This window comes from Python bivittatus, unplaced genomic scaffold (assembly GCF_059951505.1).
Source record: "Python bivittatus isolate LINGU-HERP-01145 unplaced genomic scaffold, Pbiv_v1 ctg000350_np1212, whole genome shotgun sequence".
In the NCBI taxonomy this organism is placed as follows: Eukaryota; Metazoa; Chordata; class Lepidosauria; order Squamata; family Pythonidae; genus Python; species Python bivittatus.
Genome location: NW_028277074.1, coordinates 35,707,244 through 35,727,061, shown reverse-complemented (window position 1 = coordinate 35,727,061; position 19,818 = coordinate 35,707,244). Strand labels below are relative to the sequence as shown.

At 37.6% G+C, this 19,818-nt stretch overlaps 1 protein-coding gene across 2 annotated transcripts in view; it reads right to left on the bottom strand.

The window, feature by feature from the left end:
* ARHGAP6 (Rho GTPase activating protein 6) overlaps positions 1-19,818 on the bottom strand; it is a 220,955-nt gene that overhangs the window by 102,544 nt on the left and 98,593 nt on the right. Inside the window, exon 1 of one of the 2 annotated variants that reach the window (XM_015888382.3) lies at positions 9,957-10,274. The exons of the other annotated variant lie outside the window; for it this stretch is intronic. Within the exon in view, the coding sequence (XP_015743868.2) occupies positions 9,957-10,046 (90 nt within the window). The 5' untranslated portion in view covers positions 10,047-10,274. Of the gene's footprint in view, positions 1-9,956; positions 10,275-19,818 lie in introns of those variants that run through there. 2 annotated transcript variants of the gene reach the window in all.

Sequence of the window (19,818 nt, the reverse complement as noted above, 5' to 3'; positions counted from 1 at the left end):
TGTATATAAAGGTGTGAGCCTACCCAATCTTATTCCTTTATAATCTAGGTTTTCCTGTTCAACTATTTTCTCAAAGGTCATGATTTTGGATTTTTGATAATTGAATGTGAGCCTGTTTTGCTCACTATGAGGAATGATAGATTGCTCTGAGCCCAACTGGAGTTTGGGATACAATGGCAGTGTAACATGCATACAAAAGGATACGTATCCTGTAGCCTGCCAGTTTGGGTTTGTAGAAATCAGGGATTGTTAGAGTTGATGCCATCAGGTTAACATACAGGCTGATCATAGTATCTCCCGCCCAGATAAACAAGATCTGCAAGCAGATCCTGCAATTACAGCTTTGCCATATTACAGACAACACAGTAATTTTGTCTGTCTCCCAAGTGTGAATGAGAAGGGCACTGAGGCTATCGGCTTTGTTTTTGCCTACAAGAACTTGTAATAAATTATCGAAAAACTAAATTATTTGTTTTTGCATGACACAACTATAGGCTGTATAAATGGCAAATTAATGGGACCCAATAGAGCAGGTGCATACTTATAAATATCTTGGGGTGCAGTTTCAGGCCTCATCCTGGAACATATATTTCTCCTGTTGGGCCAGCATTGCTCAACATAGCTCCTCCTGCTGTCTTGAGATGTTTCCATTCAAAGGGAACATATTTTATTCCCACAGTTCCTTTTTGCTAAGGTTATTTCTCAGGTTCTTTATGGGGTTCAGATTTGTACTTTTACAAAGCTTAATACTCTGGACGCTGTCCAGTCCAAGTTTAGAAAAGCTATCCTTGCAGTTCTGAAATGCATCAAGAATAGAGCCTTACACTTAGAGACAGGTTTGGTTTCTGTGGATGCCAGAGCCTGGTACTCTCTCATTTATTTCTGGTTATTTTTTTTTCCCCCTGTGTGCCTGGCCTCACTGGTTTTCAGAGGGGTAAATCAACATGACTAACAATAGGAAAATACAATCTTTAGGTCTCTTTTTGGAGATCTTCTGCCCATTAGGGTTTGAAAATGCCAAGAGTCATCTTAAGTAGTACACCTGGTATATTAATTTCCGAATCAGTCTAATTTAGTAACCAACCCTACAGTCACATGGATTGTTTTCAAGCAGGCATGTGCCATCATCCTATCTCTCCTCCATCCTAACTCTGAAATTTCACAATTGGCCAGGTTGGATACACTGTCCTCTGCAGTCCTGTTTATAAGAACATCCTCTACAGCAGCCCATATGTCCATGTGGGGGCAGCTCCATGGAGTCCCTTAGCCACATGTCCCTCTATTTCTCTCTTTACAGTGAATTTCATATGACATTCATCCATCCCATTTAAAGACGTAACCTGGCAGAGAGCACAATGCTTGTTTGCTGCTTTTTCTATCTGACCAGGACACTAAAGTATCTTCCCAGGTTGCCCAATTCTGTATCTCTGTTTTTTCATCCCAGCTACAACTGAAGATTAGTGGGTCCAAGGCAGGCCTCCTGAGGAAGGGTTAAACAAAAACAGCTGCTATCCCCGCAGTGAGGTCTTGATCACTGCCAGACCCCTTCTCCTCATCTTCTCTTGGTAGCCTTGATAACCCAAGCCAACAAGTGGTAGAACTGGCATCACAAAAGCTTATCCATTTCCTCAAAATCCAGAGTCTAAAAAAGGGTCCAAGGTAACATCTCAGAAAAACAATTCCATCAACTTACTGGGTTCTGATAATTTAGTTTCCTGTTAGGGGTAAATATGAACAATTTTATCCACAAAATGCCTGGCTAAAAGGCCACAATGTTCTGTGGATGCAATAAGACTGGATAAATAACTATACTTTGCCATCCATACTGCAACAATACAGGCTTGAATCTTGGTTCATACCTATGCCTGGTTATCTTTGTTTTCTTTTTCCTTTTACTACAGCGTGGCTCAGTGTACTGTTTTGTGGATCTGAATTTCAGAAAATAGGATGAACAAATGAGATTCTATCACAAAAATCAGCAAAGGCTGCATATAAAATACTGACTGAAACACATATACAGAGGAGAAATTATTACTAAAAAGGAGAAATGAGAATAGATTAAAACAAAATTAAAGTAAAGTAAGAAAAAGCAAACATAAATGAAGTAAAATACAGGAAAAGAGACTGTCAATAAAGCACATTACTAAAGATGAGATGAAGTTATGAACTAAATCTGCTATAAATGATTATGGGTTATAGAAATGTAGAAATATAAGTTTATGACGTTTAAAAGAGTATCTGTTTCTTAAATTATAGATGTGTATCATAAATATTCAATCTTTTAATTAATAATATATCTACCATCAAGTTAAACACCTGTTTTATACATACAAATTCATTTGCTTGTAATGGTGACTGATCCCATCCTTTTGTGGAGACAAGTACAAATATATTTCAATACACTGTGCAGCTGAATTCCACGAATTTCTATGCCGTTATATGAAGCTTTGTTTTTAATCTCAGACACAAAATCTGTATTCAACAAATTCCATGAAACTGCAGATAATCATGGACAATAGGTTGATATCTCTCATGATCATAAAGGCATACAAATACAGAGAACAATTGTGACTGTCTTGTTCACTGTATTATTCCTAAATGCTAGCTGCATTTAGTCTACTTATTTATCTTAGATTGAGCTTTTTGATTCACAGGCACAGCATACTAAGAGGCCGTATCTATGAGAAAACTGGAATTGAATACATGGAAGAGATTAGTCATACTACTTTTCCTGTGAATATGGCTTACACCAAGATTATCTTAAAGTAAATTGAGCTCAAATAATGATGGAAACCGAAAGAACACTCAAGCCATAATGGCATTTAAGTATTTCACAGTATCATTAGCTTAAGAACAATTTTGAGATCTTACTCACTGCAGCCATCTAAAACACCAAACAGAAATAGAATTTGGCAATACGTATCTGCATAAAGACACAGATTTTGTTTTATAATTTCTCACGACATGCACGGAATACTGATTTTTCAGTGTCTGCATTAGGAAATAAGAACACTGTTTGGCAATAAATAAATAATTCCATATACTGTTCCAGCTCTATTTAGCATACTACTTATTCACAATAAAAACTTAAGACTGGCACAATTATTTTCCAAGAATTCACTGTATTCAAATTAATACTATGAAAATAGTATCCCATTTTTTCTCTTCTCACATTAAAGTAACATTATACAGGTAGTCCTCACTTAAGAACCACAAATGGACTGGCAACTCTGCCGCTAAGCAACACAGTTAAGTGAAATATCACATGACCACGCCAAACTTACGTCAGTTCCACTGTGGTTGTTAAGCGAGACATCATGTGACCGCAACATGCTATTTTACTGCCGCTTCTCCATTGACTTTACTTGTCAGAAGCCAGCTGTGAAACGCGCAAATGGCGATCACGTGACCGTGGGATGCTGCAGCGGTCATAAGTGTGCAGTCCAGCTGCAAAATTATTTCTTTATTTATGAAATTTATATGCCACCCATATTCCCCAGAGGCTGACTCTGGAAGGTTACTTTTTCACTACCATTGTAACTGTGAACGGTCGCTAAACAGGGCAGTCATTAAGTGAGGACTATCTGTCTCTACTGACTAATAATAACTAAGTTGGGCATTAGTATTTGTTATGAGAATTTCAACCATTAACAGAGGGAAGGTATGGTCCCTATTTAAACCCTTTTCATTGTTTTTTTCTTCCAGCAGACTTCAGAACACCTCTACTGCTACAAAAATGGTTTCTTTGAGGAAAATGCATATCTGTTCAGGTTAAAACCATTCAGTACATTTTAAGGCTTAAGCCAGATAAGATACCCAATGTCACAATTCTTTGATGTAATTTAATTCTATTTAGTGCTCTTTTTGTTTAATTTAAGGTGGAAAATACATTAACAAAATAGATACCAATATTATACTTTAACTTCATTGTGCCATCAATTTTCAGTAACAGTGATCAGAGGTAGTTCTGAAAGCCACAATAAAAAAAAAAAAATCAGGGGTTACATACCACTTTCAACTTTTTATTTCCCTATCTTGATCTTAACCATTAGGCCATTAATTGATTACAACTGGATTCCTGAATGAACTCATGAAATTTAAGACTCTCTGAGGACTAAACCTTTAAAAAATCAAACACAGGAGTTATTATCATTAACATCTGAGATTCACTGTGGAGAAATGATATACAATTTAATCAGTAACTAGTTTTGTCAAAAAGTATTTAAAATGGAAAAACAGGCCAAACCCACTTGCAAAGTGATTTAGCTGGCACGTCCTTCTGTCACAGCTTAATAGTTTGATATTTTAGTTTCACCACTCTGCTATTTCCTGGTAATGAAGATTACATCCTTCAGGGTTTAGATCTGGCCTACAGCAGTTTTATCAAGTGATCTTAGACAAGCTCACAAAGAAAAGTACATTTTTGGTAGCATACCCATATATAAAAGAACTTCAGGGTTAACTGATAAACCCTGAACTTTCTTAAGCAATAACCTATGGAAATAAATATAATTATACTGCACAACATAGTATTACACAGTAATTCCCTGAGTTTAGTTATAAAAAAGGTTTCCATGTATTTGACACCATTTCAATATACACAGATTTAACTAGATCAATTGATTTTTAATTTATTAATTACAAAATAGAAGCATCTGGACAAATATAAACATTTACTTTATGCACTATATCAAGGATAAGATAATTTTTTAAACAAATATTTGTTTCACTCTGAAGGCAATCAAAGTATAAAGTACTCCAATTCAATAAAATAAACGTCACAAATTAATGCAGATATAAATCTAACAAATAAGTAAATAAAAGGCTATTAGATTTGGAATGTGAAAATCAGCAGAGTTAGAGTTTTAGTATTTCTTTGCTTCATCTAATGATTGTCTGGATTTTTTGCAGCCCAATCTTGTAACCAATATAACTGTGTGTAAACAAAGTTGACACTGATATTTCAATTATTTAAAACATTTATGTACATTCGATTACATTCCACATAATTTCAAGATTTAATTAAAATAAAGTGACAATTTAAATGTAGGATTATGTGATTATTAAACTAACTTCTCATTGTTTATGTCATCTCAAGACAGACATTTAACAAATGGTAACTGGTTACTCTTTCTTGTGATATAAGTATAATTCTTTTTTAACTGGTATAGCTCTGACTCAGGGAATAAAAACAGTTTTAAGATAAATGTGTTAACTTATGAAAATCATATCCTTTTAAAAAAACTACATTACAATTATGCTTATTGATTACCATAATAGCATCTTAATCTAACAGTTTGAATACGATTTCAAACTGGTCTATCCTATACAACAATCTTTGCCTCCCATCTATACAAGTTAACAATATGGTACTGAATCAGAAGAACATTGTTGAAATGCATCTGGGCAGCTTTCACCAACTAGTGCTCTTCTCCAGATGTGGAGTTCACTTTCCATAATTTTTAAATGGCTTAGACTTCTTTGAAGGTAAACAGGTCTCAGAATATGTAAGAAAATCTTCAGTCCCAACAAGATATATTGCAGCATTTAATATATATAGTTTTTATCATCTTAGTCCTGACCTTTGCATGCACAGAACTTGATTTGAAAGTTTTTCCATTTAATTTATCCCTACCCCACCCAACCCGGCCCCTGGAAATATTAGTGCATGAAAATAATTTAAATATATACACCAGAGTTTAAAAACAGACCACTCCTAAAAAATCCTAGCCCTGTCCACATGGAAGTTGTGGTCCTATCCTCTTTGGAGTCTTCAGCAACCTTCAAATATTAAGTGTGGATGTTGGTCACCAACAGACTGCCTATTTCTGCTAGAGGAGAACATTAATATAATAGCAAGCTTCTACTCATGTTCTTCAAATATTTGGTGAGGGGATGCTTGCTGACTCTGAGGCATTATTTCCATGGAAGTCCAAAATACAAAGCTGAGGTAATGAACTGTTCATTACTTTTCATCACCAGCAGATAACAACAAGAAGAATAACTTATTTACTTTAGGCAGAGGACAAGAAAATCTGAACTTGTCATCCTCTCATACAAGGTATCTGAAAAATACCTTACACTCTTAGCTATTTTATTATAGCTTAATCATACCTGAGAAAAACATTAAAATTAAAATGTATGAGGTTTTTTTTTTATTAGTGCCTTTTCCACTTAAAAGTACTTAACTCTGACCAATTATTAAACATTTGGGTCAGCATAAACAGTTTGTAACGGCTATCCTAACATAGTAACCTAAGAGTAAATGAGTACTAAAATGTTTTCCTACATTGAATATTTGAGTATTTATTTATTCCTCACATTTATATAGACGCCCATCTCACAAATGTGACTCTGGGTGGCGTACAATAAAATGAACTACAAAAAGCAAACTTTTTTTAAAAAAAAATTATTATTCCCCTGCCATCACTAAAATTGTACTGCTAGATTCCATTATTCAACATTATTCAACTTTAAACCAATTAAGAGATTAATATCAACTCTACACACACTCTTCCATACAAAGAAAGATGTGTTATGTATTTGTATATGTATTCTGCTGGAATTAAACACATGATTTTGCACTGAGTGCAATTTATTATGACCACTCTTCTAACAATATTCTGTGGAAAAAGCAAACATTGTTTGACTATCAAACCAAATAAATGAATCCCGATACTATTAAAAAACCAGGACTAGTCATGTTCTTCGTCAAGTGATGTTTTGCATAATTAAACCAGAAGAGATAACAGCAACAAGTCTTACATGTGCTTAAGCTAGTTTTAATATTTACATACAGCTACAAGGAGCAAACTACACAGAGATAAGCAGTTGTTTAAAAAAAAAAAAAAAAACCTCAAGTATAAATGGTATGAAGGAAGTGGTTTCTCAACTGCCCAACTTCCTAAGACCTACGTATAATGCAATCTAATAATTCTAAAAGCTTAACAATAACAAGCAGCTTATTAACAATACTTTAAAGTACCAATGAGTCACCTTTTAGTTCAAGGAGGTGAGACGTGCATAAAGCCTCAATGCAACTGATTTGTTTCCTTAAAACTTGAAAATACACTAGTAAAGCTTTAAAACACTAGAAATTAAAGTTGCGGTGCTACATTTGGAACAGTGAAAGGTCAAATATTTTAAAAATTCACTAAGAATCAAGGTATTATATCAATCACAAGAATTTCTAGATCTTTTAAAAAAACATATGCTATGTTGAGCCTGACCTTAATCTCTCTTAACCAGCACCCCACATTGTGCTATTAGTAAGAACATACTTGAGAGGAAGATGGAGCAGGGTTCTTGGTGTCTGCACCCAAGCTGCCAAATACTCTATCCAAGGAAAGCTAAACTGACTTCACTTTTGTTGTCCTTCCCTGACAGACAAAATCACCTAAAATTGACTTTTTCACTGATGTTCTTACCCTGAGGCATGCTATTACTTTTTAGGATACATTTTTATTTGAATGCCTGGTTTAAGTATTTTCAATGTTCTTGGTGCTTTATAAAGTATATTTTGTGAAACAGGCTATGATTTACTTTCAGCATAAGAAAACTGAAGAAATACGATTCCAGGCTTCCTAAGTGCTTTCCCTAGTGAACTATACCTAAGCACAATATACAAAAGGAAGCCTGCCTTGCCTTCCTTGGGATAATGCTTTGGATTTTAGAACGTTCATTTCATTTTAATTATTGATGGATAAACTTCAAACACAAGATCTATTCAGGTTATTCAAGACAACAAACATTAGGTCTTAATATATATATGAGTGTGGTACTAAAAACATTAGTTTTATAAATAAAAAAAAAAAACCTGAATTCTTACCAGTGAGCATTACTCCCATAAGTTTTTAATACTTCACACTTTTAAGAAAAACTTCTCACCTTAAGTCCAAGTTACACTTCTATTTCAGTTAAAGCCAAAGTAGGATAACAACACTAAAAAGCCGTACTAGATGATAGGGAAACTCAACAGGTATGTTTTGGATGCTAGCATTCTTCTTAATCCTAGCTGTAAGACTGTCAAGAGCTGCTTATCATACATATTGTCTGGGGACACACAGGCAGGAGGGGATATGAACCTAACTGGATTACCAAGAGTGTTCTCTGTCTTTCTCCTGTTGGACAACAGAGATGAAAAGTTTTGCTTTTGTTTGTTTACCAATTCTGCATGAAATAAAGAAGACATAGCTCCTCTGCGTAACCTTTTGGGTTTATAATTCATCTGTAATCTCCCTTTCAGGAGAACATTGAACCAGTTGAGGTAGTTTACTTAGATGGTAACTACTGGAGGACAGTGCTACGGCAGGTACAGTGGAAGATTCCACCATAGAAATAAACAACCAGTGAAATGTAAATGCTTTAGATTACAATTTATATAATCCCTTGACTCTGGCATGCTGGTCCCGAATGATGGGAGTTGGTCCAAAACATCTGGAAGATACTAGTTTGCACACCTGCACTCTATCAACAGTATTGACATATTGTTCACATTCTGTCCACAGAATGGAAGAGCAGTGGTTTTGTGGTTTTTCTTGGGCAGAAAAAAACGGCTTGGAGCTTGGTCAACTAGCCCAGCTCTCTTCATTAAACATCCTTCAAAAAGGAGCAAGCAAGCAAGGGGAGAGCTTGTTCCCTAGGCAGTTACCAATCTTTATTAAACCCTACCAAGAGAAGATATACATAGGATGAATCACCAGGAATTGCTTTGCAAAAGCCAACTGTTGTTTCTGAGTTCGCATGCTTCTCTAAGTCACTCCATTCATTCCAAATGTACGATACTAAATGGTGAAGTGGCTACTGTCTTTTCTTGCTTACTTGCCTTCTGCTCCAAGCAAAGGCAATACAAAAGGATCTGATCAAAGCGAGACAATAGAGGAGTGACTGGAAGAGCAGCAGTTATTTATCTGAGCTGCTCATCATTTTCCGCTTTGAGTCACAAAGCAACAGTGTGCATGTGTGTGTGTGTGACTGGCCCTTGCCCAGTGGGAGAAAAAGGTGTTTTGATTGCTGTGAAGGCTCCGATCTTCCAAGAATTGTTGCTGCACATCTCTGCAGCAGCTTGCAGGATCTGTAGCTGTCACTACTGTATTATAATTCCAGTCACAGAAACTACTACTATTCCTAATTGTGGAGCAAAAAAAAAAAAAAAAAATTGCGTACAGAAAACGTTTTGTGTATGACTGGATTTTTACTAAATTTGTATTAGGACTGCTTTTGATGGGGCATCCCAAATGATTTATGCCCGTGAAGTATTACTCAAAGCCCTTTCCTATAAGCATTAGACAATCATGTTGCATAAATAACCCACCCAGCTCGTCACAGACCAGTCTTGTGAAACTGACCCTCAAGAAGCACACAGGCTTGGGAGGGGGAAGAAGAGACGTGACAGGCGAACTGAGAACAAACAAAAAACCCAACCCAGACTGAGCCCCCTCACAAAGGGGAAATGTTTGTTTTTACTCTGTCTCCGAAGCACTTTGTCCTCCCCGTGGTCTTGTGTCGAAAAATGAAAGCCGCTCTTCCCACCTCCCTGAAACCGACTCCGGCGCACCGAGGAGAGGGGCGCAGGCTTAAGCGTCACGTCCAGGGCAGCCACCCTGCAGGTGTGCGCATGCAGAGTCCCAACCGACGCTACTCCAAGTAGCGGTCTCCTACAAGAGCTCTAAGAGAGGAAAGGCGGTCGGGACCGAGATAAAAGCTTGGCATATTCACACTCCGGAATTCTGCAGCCAGGCAGGCAGGCGAACCGCGCCCCCCCCCATCCGACCCCTCCACCAAAGCAACCCGGAATACCCGCAAGCGATGCGACAGCCGGTACGAGCTGCATAAGGAGCTACACAGGAGCATTTATTTCCCCTCCCCACCCTTTCGGCAAGCCATAGCAGCCCACCCACTCCCATTACTTTGGCGCCTCGCGGCGCCTTACTCTTTAGGAAGGAGAGAGCGCTCACCGCATAGTAGAGCTTGGGCTTCGCGTTCAGCAGCACCGGGTCTGCTACGGCTGGTGGGTAGCCCCCCAGGTCCCCCCGACGCTGCAGCATGGCTGGCGGGACTCTCCCTCGCGCCCGCCGCCGCCGCCGGTCCCCTTTCTCTCGAACCGCCTCAGAGGAAGCAGCCGGGGGGGGGACCTCCGCCGCCCCGCAGCATCAGGGCGAACCGCATCGCCGCGAGAATCGGCTTCTGCGCCGAGCAAGTCCCCGCAAAGTCGGGATGGGTCGGCGGTTCAACTACAACTGCCGCCGCTGCTAACGCCGCCGCTACCACTATTACCGCCTGAGCGCGGCCAAGAGGGCGGGCCTGGTTTCCTCTCGGCGGCGATTTGCTCCCATGCAGTTCGGGGAGGGAGGGAGGAAGGAGCGAGAGATAGGAAGGCGCCGGGGGCTTGCAAACTCGGCTTCCCTCGGCAACAGCTGGAAGGCGGGGGCTTTTGTTTGGGGACAAGATTTGGCAGAGCAAATTATTTGGCAATAATTGATAGAAAGAAGAAAATGGCACCCGATTTCCTCAGATAGCCTGCTCTTAAAGCCAACAGAAAACGCTCTTCTCCCTCGACCAGCCAAAGACCACTTATCAGCTTCTTGTCCCTTTAACGTTACACCATATAATTCGGTTGCCACTTTTTGCTTTCACTATAGGGGTCCGGTGGGCTTAACAGTTGCACGAACCAGACGTTCAGCAGGTACACTGTTCTTTGCAGATATGCAAATCAAATCGGATATGATAATCAACATCTTTTGAAATCAGCCATTCTCTATGCTTTCAAAAAACACACCAGCTCTCGCAAAGCGAAGGAAGGAAGGAAGGAAGGAAGGAAGGAAGGAAGGAAGGAAGGAAGGAAGGAAGGAAGGAAGGAAGGAAGGAAGGAAGGAAGTTCAGAAAAAGTTGCATCTCTGCTGATCTCAGTCTGAACATGAGATCCATCTGAAACCCTCATCAAATCATATTCTGTATTCCAACCATCTGCCCACATTATGAGAGTCTTCAATCCACACATTGTCTAAATCAGTCATCACCGATCCAATGATTGTGGATACCACCAAGGCAGTAATGATGTGAAAGTTGTGTTTATCTTTAATTCTGACACTGTCCAGGGGCACCTTCAAAGTGGGTAAACTCTATTAGGCTTGGTCACCATTGCCTTGCAATGAATTCAGATGACCAGGAAGAAAGACAATAAAGAGAGGATAGGGATGGGAAACAGTATGAACTAGGTCACGATAGTTTGATGTCAACTCAAAGACATGCAGACAGCATTCCAGAATTGGAGAAAGGATTATGGGGGAAGAAAGTAATGTACTTCAAAATCCATGTATAAAGAGGAGGAAAGTCAATACAAGGATATATGGTTTGTTCCTCTTTATTTCCTACTCTTTCAACAGAAACTGGAAAATAACAAGTGGGGTGGGTGTGGGGGACTCTCTGGAAAGCTCCATGCCCTTCCCTGCCTATTGTTTCAGGGAACCTGTTAATGGGATATGATGGCAACTGCTTATCTCAAATATTTAGCCTCCCTCCAAAAATTTATACTGCACCTGAATATAGATATTCCATTTAGCTTTCATAGTAAACTCTAGAATGAAACCAAAAAGAGTTCTGGAAAGGAGAAATAACTGAAAAAAATTCCCTTGGAACAGTATGTTAAAATCTGTCAAAAGTCTAAGATGAATGAAACCAATAGAGAGATAACTTTGTCCAGAAAGGGATAACAGATCTATCTACCAGAAACAATTCTTATGTCAACTAGATTCAAGATTGTTTGTATAAAGAAAGGAAGGATAAAATATATTAGGCTGTTCTGTTATAGTTGTCAAGGCATAGGTCTGTACTACTTCATCATTTTTTTCCATCTAAACCAAATATTTTTTACAACAAATATAGGCAAACAGCAGTTAAAAAGTCATGCCATCTGTAATTCTCAGGGGGAGGCTCAAAACTGATAAATTATTGTTAGCTGCTGAAAACCCTAACATTACGATTAAAAAAACTAAGAAGAAGTTGGTATGCAAAGATACCATTTGGACTAACCTATTAAGAGTATGAAAAATGAAATAATATTCACTACTGGCATATATATTATATGTTATATTCATATATTATATTCATAATTGTTCATATTTAATAGGAATTTATACTAGATGAACAATTCTCTAAAATCCCAGTCTCTTAATTTTTTAGAGCAACAGGATGGTCCTCATATATTTTCAAAATCAAATTGAGATCCATCCACCTTTGTTTTACAGAACAGCTGAACTTCTTTGAATAATCATCTGTAAATTATATAGATAAAGAAACTAAATTTGTACATGATACCAAGCTACAATTTTCTAAATTTAGCAGGTAAGGTCATGTGACACTGAAAGGCAAAACTATCAAAACACATTGTGGCTTCTGTAAATCAGGTCAGTGAAAGAATAGCAAATCAAACAATAAGAGATAAAAAAGAGAACGGCTATTAGGATAGAAAGAGAAAGGAGGAGTGGCCCTGACAGCATTGCCTCCTGTACCCTGGCTTTGACTCCACTACTGGTAGAAGGTTCCATGAAGTTACCCTAATGTTAATCTTTGACATAAAAAAAGGAAGTCTGCTCACACCTATTCTAGATAGCTTTTTGGACAAACTGATTAAGAATTCAGAAAGAAAGAAAGCCCTAGTCAAATTGAAAGAATGGCTATTTTGAAACTCAACAGGACAAAGCATTTGTTATGAAAAAGTATGTTCTTCCTGAGATCTAATGATCTTGATTCCATCTGCTCTCCATAGCTATGTTTGCAAAGACTTGGCAGATACTGTGTTTATATTTTACATGGGAAAGAAAATAGGCTGTACATTACATAAGCAATTGTTAGCTTTGAGAGGGTTCTCCTATGATATAATGTAGATTGTCTACTTTTAGATTAGATTGGATTGGATTAGATACATCTTTTTAGATTTATCCAAAGTGAGAGAGAGAGAGAGAGATAAAAACTGTTTTAAGTATGTTTTTAAAAATTATCCTTGTGTCAAGGTTGCCTTCCATAAATGACAGAAACATAAAATTGATACTGCCTTCAATGATAACAACAGGTAAAAAATAGGTAGAACAGTCTTAGAACTGGTAATGAAGGTATTGAAGCGGTGGAAAGTTTCTGCCTTTCAGAATCAACCATAAACAGTAAAGGAACGAGCAGTCAAGAAATACACTACACAGTAGCATTTGGTAGAGCAACCATGAAGGCCTTGGAAAAGATATTCAGTGCCATGATGAATCTACACCTACGAAGATCAGAATTGTGCAAGCCATGCTATTCCCTGTTACACTCTATGGAAGCAAAAATTGGATTCTGAAGAAGCAGGATAGAGCATTGATGCTTTTGGACTTTGGTATTGGACAAGACTCCTGAGAATACTGTGGACAGCCAAGAAAACAAACTGATGGATCATCGAACAAATCAACCCAGAGTTCTCACTTGAGGCACAAATGACCAGACTTAAATTATCCTACTTCGACACATTATGCAAAGACCTATGTCTCTGGAAAAGGCTCCAATGCTGGGAAAGGTGGAAGGAAAAAGAAGACGACAACCAGCAGCAAGGTGGATGGACTCAGTTATGGTGGTGAAGAGTACACCATTGGGAGATCTGAAAGAACAAAGTAGGGATACAGGTGAAACTCGAAAAATTAGAATATCGTGCAAATGTTCATTTATGCCAGTAAGGCAACTCAAAAGGTGAAACCAATATATGAGATAGACGCATTACATGCAAAGCGAGATATGTGAAGCCTTACTTTGGTATAATTGTGATGATTATGGCGTACAGCTTATGAAAACCCCAAATTCACAATCTCAGAAAATTAGAATAGTGTGAAAAGGTTCAATATTCTAGGCTCAAAGTGTCCCACTCTAATCAGCTAATGAATCCATAACACCTGCAAAGGGTTCCTGAGCCTTTAAATGGTCTCTCAGGCTGGTTCAATAGGAATCACAAGCATGGGAAAGACTGCTGACCTGACAGTTGTGCAGAAAACCATCATTGACACCCTCCATAAGGAGGGAAAGCCCCAAAAGGTAATTGCAAAAGAAGTTGGATGTTCCCAAAGTGCTGTATCAAAGCACATCAATAGAAGGTTATGTGGAAGGGAAAAGTGTGGTAAAAAAAGGTGCACAAGCAGCAGGGATGACCGCAGCCTGGAGAGGATTATCAGGAAAAGGCTCTTCAAAAGTGTTGGGGACTTTCACAAGGAGTGGACTGAGGCTGGAGTTAGTGCATCAAGAGCCACCACACACAGACAGATCCTGGACATGGGCTTCAAATGTCATATTCCTCTTGTCAAGCCGCTCCTGAACAACAAACAACGTCAGAAGCGTCTTACCTGGGCTACAGAAAAAAAGAACTGGTCTGTTGCCCAGTGGTCCAAAGTCCTCTTTTCTGATGAGAGCAACTTTTGCATCTCATTTGGGAACCAAGGACCCAGAGTCTGGAGGAAGAATGTAGAGGCACACAATGCACGATGCTTGAAGTCCAGTGTGAAGTTTCCACAGTCTGTGTTGATTTGGGGAGCCATGTCATCTGCTGGTGTTGGTCCACTGTGCTTCATTAAGTCCAGGGTCAACGCAGCCGTCTACCAGGAGATTTTGGAGCATTTCATGCTTCCTTCCGCAGACGAGCTTTATGGGGATGCTGACTTCATTTTCCAGCAGGACTTGGCACCTGCCCACACTGCCAAAAGTACCACAACCTGGTTCAATGACCATGGGATTACTGTGCTTGACTGGCCAGCAAACTCGCCTGACCTGAACCCCATAGAGAATCTATGGGGCATTGCCAAGAGAAAGATGAGGGACATGAGACCGAACAATGCAGCGGAGCTGAAGGCCGCTATTGAAGCATCCTGGTCTCCCATAACACCTCAGCAGTGCCACAGGCTGATACCATCCATGCCACGCCCCATTGCGGCAGTCATTGCTGCAAAAGGGGCCCAAACCAAGTACTGAGTACATATGCATGCTTATACTTTGCAGAGGTCCAATATTGTTCTATTTCCAATCCTTGTGTTATTGATGTCATGTAATATTCTAATTTTCTGAGATTGTGAATTTGGGGTTTTCATAAGCTGAACACCATAATCATCACAATTATACCAGAGTAAGGCTTGACATATCTCGCTTTGCATGTAATCCATCTATCTCATATATTGGTTTCACCTTTTGAGTTGCCTTACTGACATAAATGAACATTTGCACGATATTCTAATTTTTCGAGTTTCACCTGTAGATCGTCATGAATAAAATCCATCTATGTGGTCGCTAGGCGTTGAAAAAGACTTGATGACACATAATCAGTTTTTTAAAAAATCAATGATAACAAATTGACTATACCAAAATTGGCAGATATTAAATAATTGTACCTGTGAATAATGTGGCTTTTTAAAAATAAATAAAGATTTTTGTGTATAAAAATGGATAGTTACCTTGGTCTAAGTGTGCATAAGGTGATTTCTTGGAGTTTGGTTCAGCAAGTTGTATGAAAAATACCATTGTGATTTTTAAATAATGGTTCATGGCTTAGGATGTTACACAAATCTAACCCATTTTTGTTTATTCAGTCAACTGTAGTGAAACATGATGTATGAATTCTGTACCTAACCTACAGCGGTATCAGAAAATTATTGAAGCAGTGCATGTATTTGTTACCTTCAATACATTAAATTGTACTTATATTGTGTTAAGTGTTCTTAATAAAACACTTCTACATGCATAATAAAATATGCCAGCTTTGCTTCACAGTTTGTAAGTCTTTATGGCCCAATAGAAATATTTATAATAATATTTATTTATTTATTTATTTATAAACTACTGTGAGAATCTGTCCAAGACAGGAAATAACGTTTTACAGAATTCATTTGGATGAACTGAACTGATTTTTCTGCCATAACCTCAAAACAAAACAAGCTGTGACTCACCTTAAGATAGCAAGCACGTTAGAGGACAACATTAAGATTCAGAAGGATCCTGGCAAACTGTAACAATGGGCAAAAGCCAATTAAAGGAATGGCAGAATAGACCAATGCTAAGTCCTATATTGAGGCACGAAAAATCAAAGACATGAATTAGGTTTGTCAGGGGGGACCATGTTAAGCAGAGCAGTACACATGAAAAGGACTCAGTGTCTTGGTGAATCACAAGTTGAATAGAAGCTGAACAGAAGTGTCAAGAAAGCAAATGTGATACTAGGCAGCATCAAAAGAACTGTCAGACTCAAGAAAAATTATTGTCTTTCTCTATTTTGTTTTGGTTAGACTGCACATAGAATGTTGCATCCAATTCTGGGCAACTCATTTTAGGAAGGATATTACTAAACTGGAGCATCTCCTGGGAAGAGCAACCAAGAAGCTAAGAGGCCTGGAAGCAAAAGCTTGTAAGAAATGGTTAGAAGTGTTGGGTATGTTTAGTATGGGGAAGAGAGACTAATGGGAATGAATGAACAGCTGTCTTCAGGTCTTTGTAAGACTGTCATAGAAGACAGGGTGAAATTGTTCAGAACTGTTCCAAAAAAACAGAATAAGCAATAAAGGATTTAGATTACAAGGAAGTAGATTTTGGTTGAATATCAATTTAAAGACTCCTAATGGTAAGAGCTGTTCAAGAAAGGTGTGCCCACAGGTAGTGGATTCAGAATTTGCTGGAGGTGTTTTAACAAAGGCTGGATAGCCATCTGCCAAGGATGCTGGAGTAATGGATTACTGCACTTATAAAGAATTGGACCAAATGATCTCTGAAGTTCCTACTAGTGCTTCATTATATGAACCTATGATCCTATCCCTGCCCAAGGCTTCTTTTATTTAAATGGGAGTTAAGCGGGTTTACATTCTGTAATAAACCATGGTTTCTTTAGGCAGTTTAGTGATTATGCCATAATTATTGGTTTCACCCAGTCATTCATATACCAATGTTGAGAAACTATAAAGTGGAGTCACACAAGAAACTATGCCAGAGCCAATCAGCCACATTATAGCTTAGTGTGGTAACGTATCACGACGTTATTTTGAGAACAGACATAAAAGGATGTAGTTGCAATTTGAATGTGCTATGTAAGAAACAAAAAAATTTAACTGCAAAATTTATCAAATAAGCTTTTCTATTTTTCCAGTCACCTATCAACCTTCTGTTTGTAAACCTGTAAACTATAAAGGAATGCATAAACACAATTTCACAAGAAGAAAATATTATATAAATACAGTATGAAGCTACATCACAAACCAAGAATAACTTCCTGATCTTTCTAAACTGGTAATGCATGTAGAAAAGTCCAGTCATTAGGACTGCATGGACTACTCAATTTTGGTGGCAGTAAGCGCTCAAAGAGGTATCATCAGTGAAAAAGGCCTAGGTTTTCATATGACTTTCTGAACAGAATCACTCAGAAACAGATTTCAATTATTAACATCTCAGTGATAGAGCTTGGACCAATTCACATAATAGGCTTATTAGCTATTTTTTACAGAGTCCCTAAGCCAGTTTGGGGTAGTGGTTAAAGGCACTGGTCTAGAAACCAGGAGACTGTGAGTTCTAGTCCTGCTTTAGACATTAAGACAGCGGACGGACTTTGGGCCAGTCTGCCTCTCTCCCAGCATTAGGAAACCACTTCTGAAAAATGTTGCCATAAAAACTGTATGAACTTATCCGTGCGGTCACCAGGAGTCAAGACTGACGTTAAGGCACCAAAAACAGAGAGTCCCTCTAGCACCTTATAGATTAACATATTTCTTAAGGACTGTGCATTTTCATATGTAAATCACAAACTGCTAAAATGCCTGAAGTGGATAATGATGGTGGTCCCAGGATACAAGGGTCAAACAGTGTGAAGAAGAGTTAAAGATTTTCTCAACTTCTGATGCTGTAGCCTTGCAATTTTCTGGGCAGCTGTACAGAAGCACTTTGCGACTGTTTTGATTTTTTTTTTCAGCTTCCAAATTTAATCAACAGCCATGGCATTTCCAGAGAGTTCCCTATCCATATACTACAAATAGTTTTCAAGGTCAGCAAAGGCTAAAATGGTAGCATTCACTAAAAGTTGTCACCATGTGAGATTAAAATATAAAAGGAACATATCTTGAAGGCTCATGTATGCATAAAACAAACAGGAAATCAATAAAGTTATTCAACTCAATACAGCCATATTATGCACTGTGTTCAGACTTTGGACTAGTAACTCAACATATTCAGGGCTTTCAATATCTTAACAAAAATATTATTACTATTCTACATATAGTAGAATATATCCTCTATAAATAAAACATATAGTATCAAATATATCAACTGAGGGCAAGAATTAAAATTACAACATTACTACTTTAAAAATTTAATATCAATCTTGCCTATCATTCCTTCACATTTACAATTAATTAGAGATCAAGAAAAAAATAGTCTTACTTCATTTCTTCATGTATTAGCAATATAATTCACAATTATTAAACAATATAATTCTGAAGTGATACTTACTCATAAATTGCAGAGCACAAACTAAGGAAAAAATTCAGCTTTTGGAATTATAATTGGGAAAATGTAAATGTAAATTCCTTAGAAGGCTTAAAAAATACTAGTCAGTGACATATTCCAATGGATAATCTAATAACTGGTTTTAATTCTTCATTTTCCCTGCCCCCTCTCATCTGAAGAATAATGACTCAAGAAAGTTTTGGGAATAATTTGAGTACTCAAGCAAAGCCAGAATGCAGAGTAGCTGCCAAACTGAACTCTGAGAGCTGTATTTTTTGTTTTTGTTTTTTTAAAGAAAACTTAGTTCACTCACCAGTGTGCACAACTCCACAGCTGTTAACACTGTTGCTTTGTGCAAAATTGTAAGATATTTAGGTACAGGAAGATTTTCTGTTTCTAATTCTCCTTTCAAGCCTTGCTTAAATAATTCATAACATTGAAATCCAAATAACAATTAAGTAACATTATACATTAAACAAATTATTGCTTAATAAACATATCTTGTAAGTAAAGAAAATAAAGAGGCATGCTCAGGTTCCTGTTTTAGTTTTACAGACTTGGATAAGCAATTTTTACAGGGCCAAAATGCAATGACCCAGAGTTAAAATCCCAACAGCATTCCAAGGACAGCAGTACAGAATAAGAAAAATCTCAGTATTGTTTTCTTAAGATCTCAAGTTGTTAAGGAGGCAAGATAAGTAATGCACTGTCAACATATAGCATGTTCTACAAGCAACTCATATCCATACAATTAGCAAGGCATTTGAAGAGAAATTTCTTGACCAGAAGAAAAGCACAGGACAGATAACATAATCGTATAGAAAAACTTCTTTTAAAGAATCAGATGATGAAATACAGAGAACAAGAACTTTAAACTGGTAGAAAATATATTTGATTTTGTTTCTTGTTTATGAAACTGGGCTACAATTACTTACTATCCTGATAAGCTTTAAAATATATAAGCTAGATCTATCTTTTTTAATTAAAAAAAGCTTTCTATGCCATTTTTCCATGTCAGAAATCATATTTCAGTTTTCTATGGATCAATTTGGTAACATAGCACAAACAAATTAGGTTGGTTATCACACTTTTACTGAGCTCTTCAAATCTTAAGTTTGCTGATCCAGTCACTTTGCAATTTATGGAGCCAGATTAGTCATATGAGTTATTTCCATAAGCCTCAGAGAAATTCTCATAGTATCTATTTCATTCAGTAAAGTCCTTTTCCTTTAAGAGGGAATATCAAGTCTGTCTTACACCAAAGTCTAAAATACATTTAGTACTTTTGTTTATCCTTCATTTGGGAAAACAGTTTCATCCTTTTTGTTAGTACTC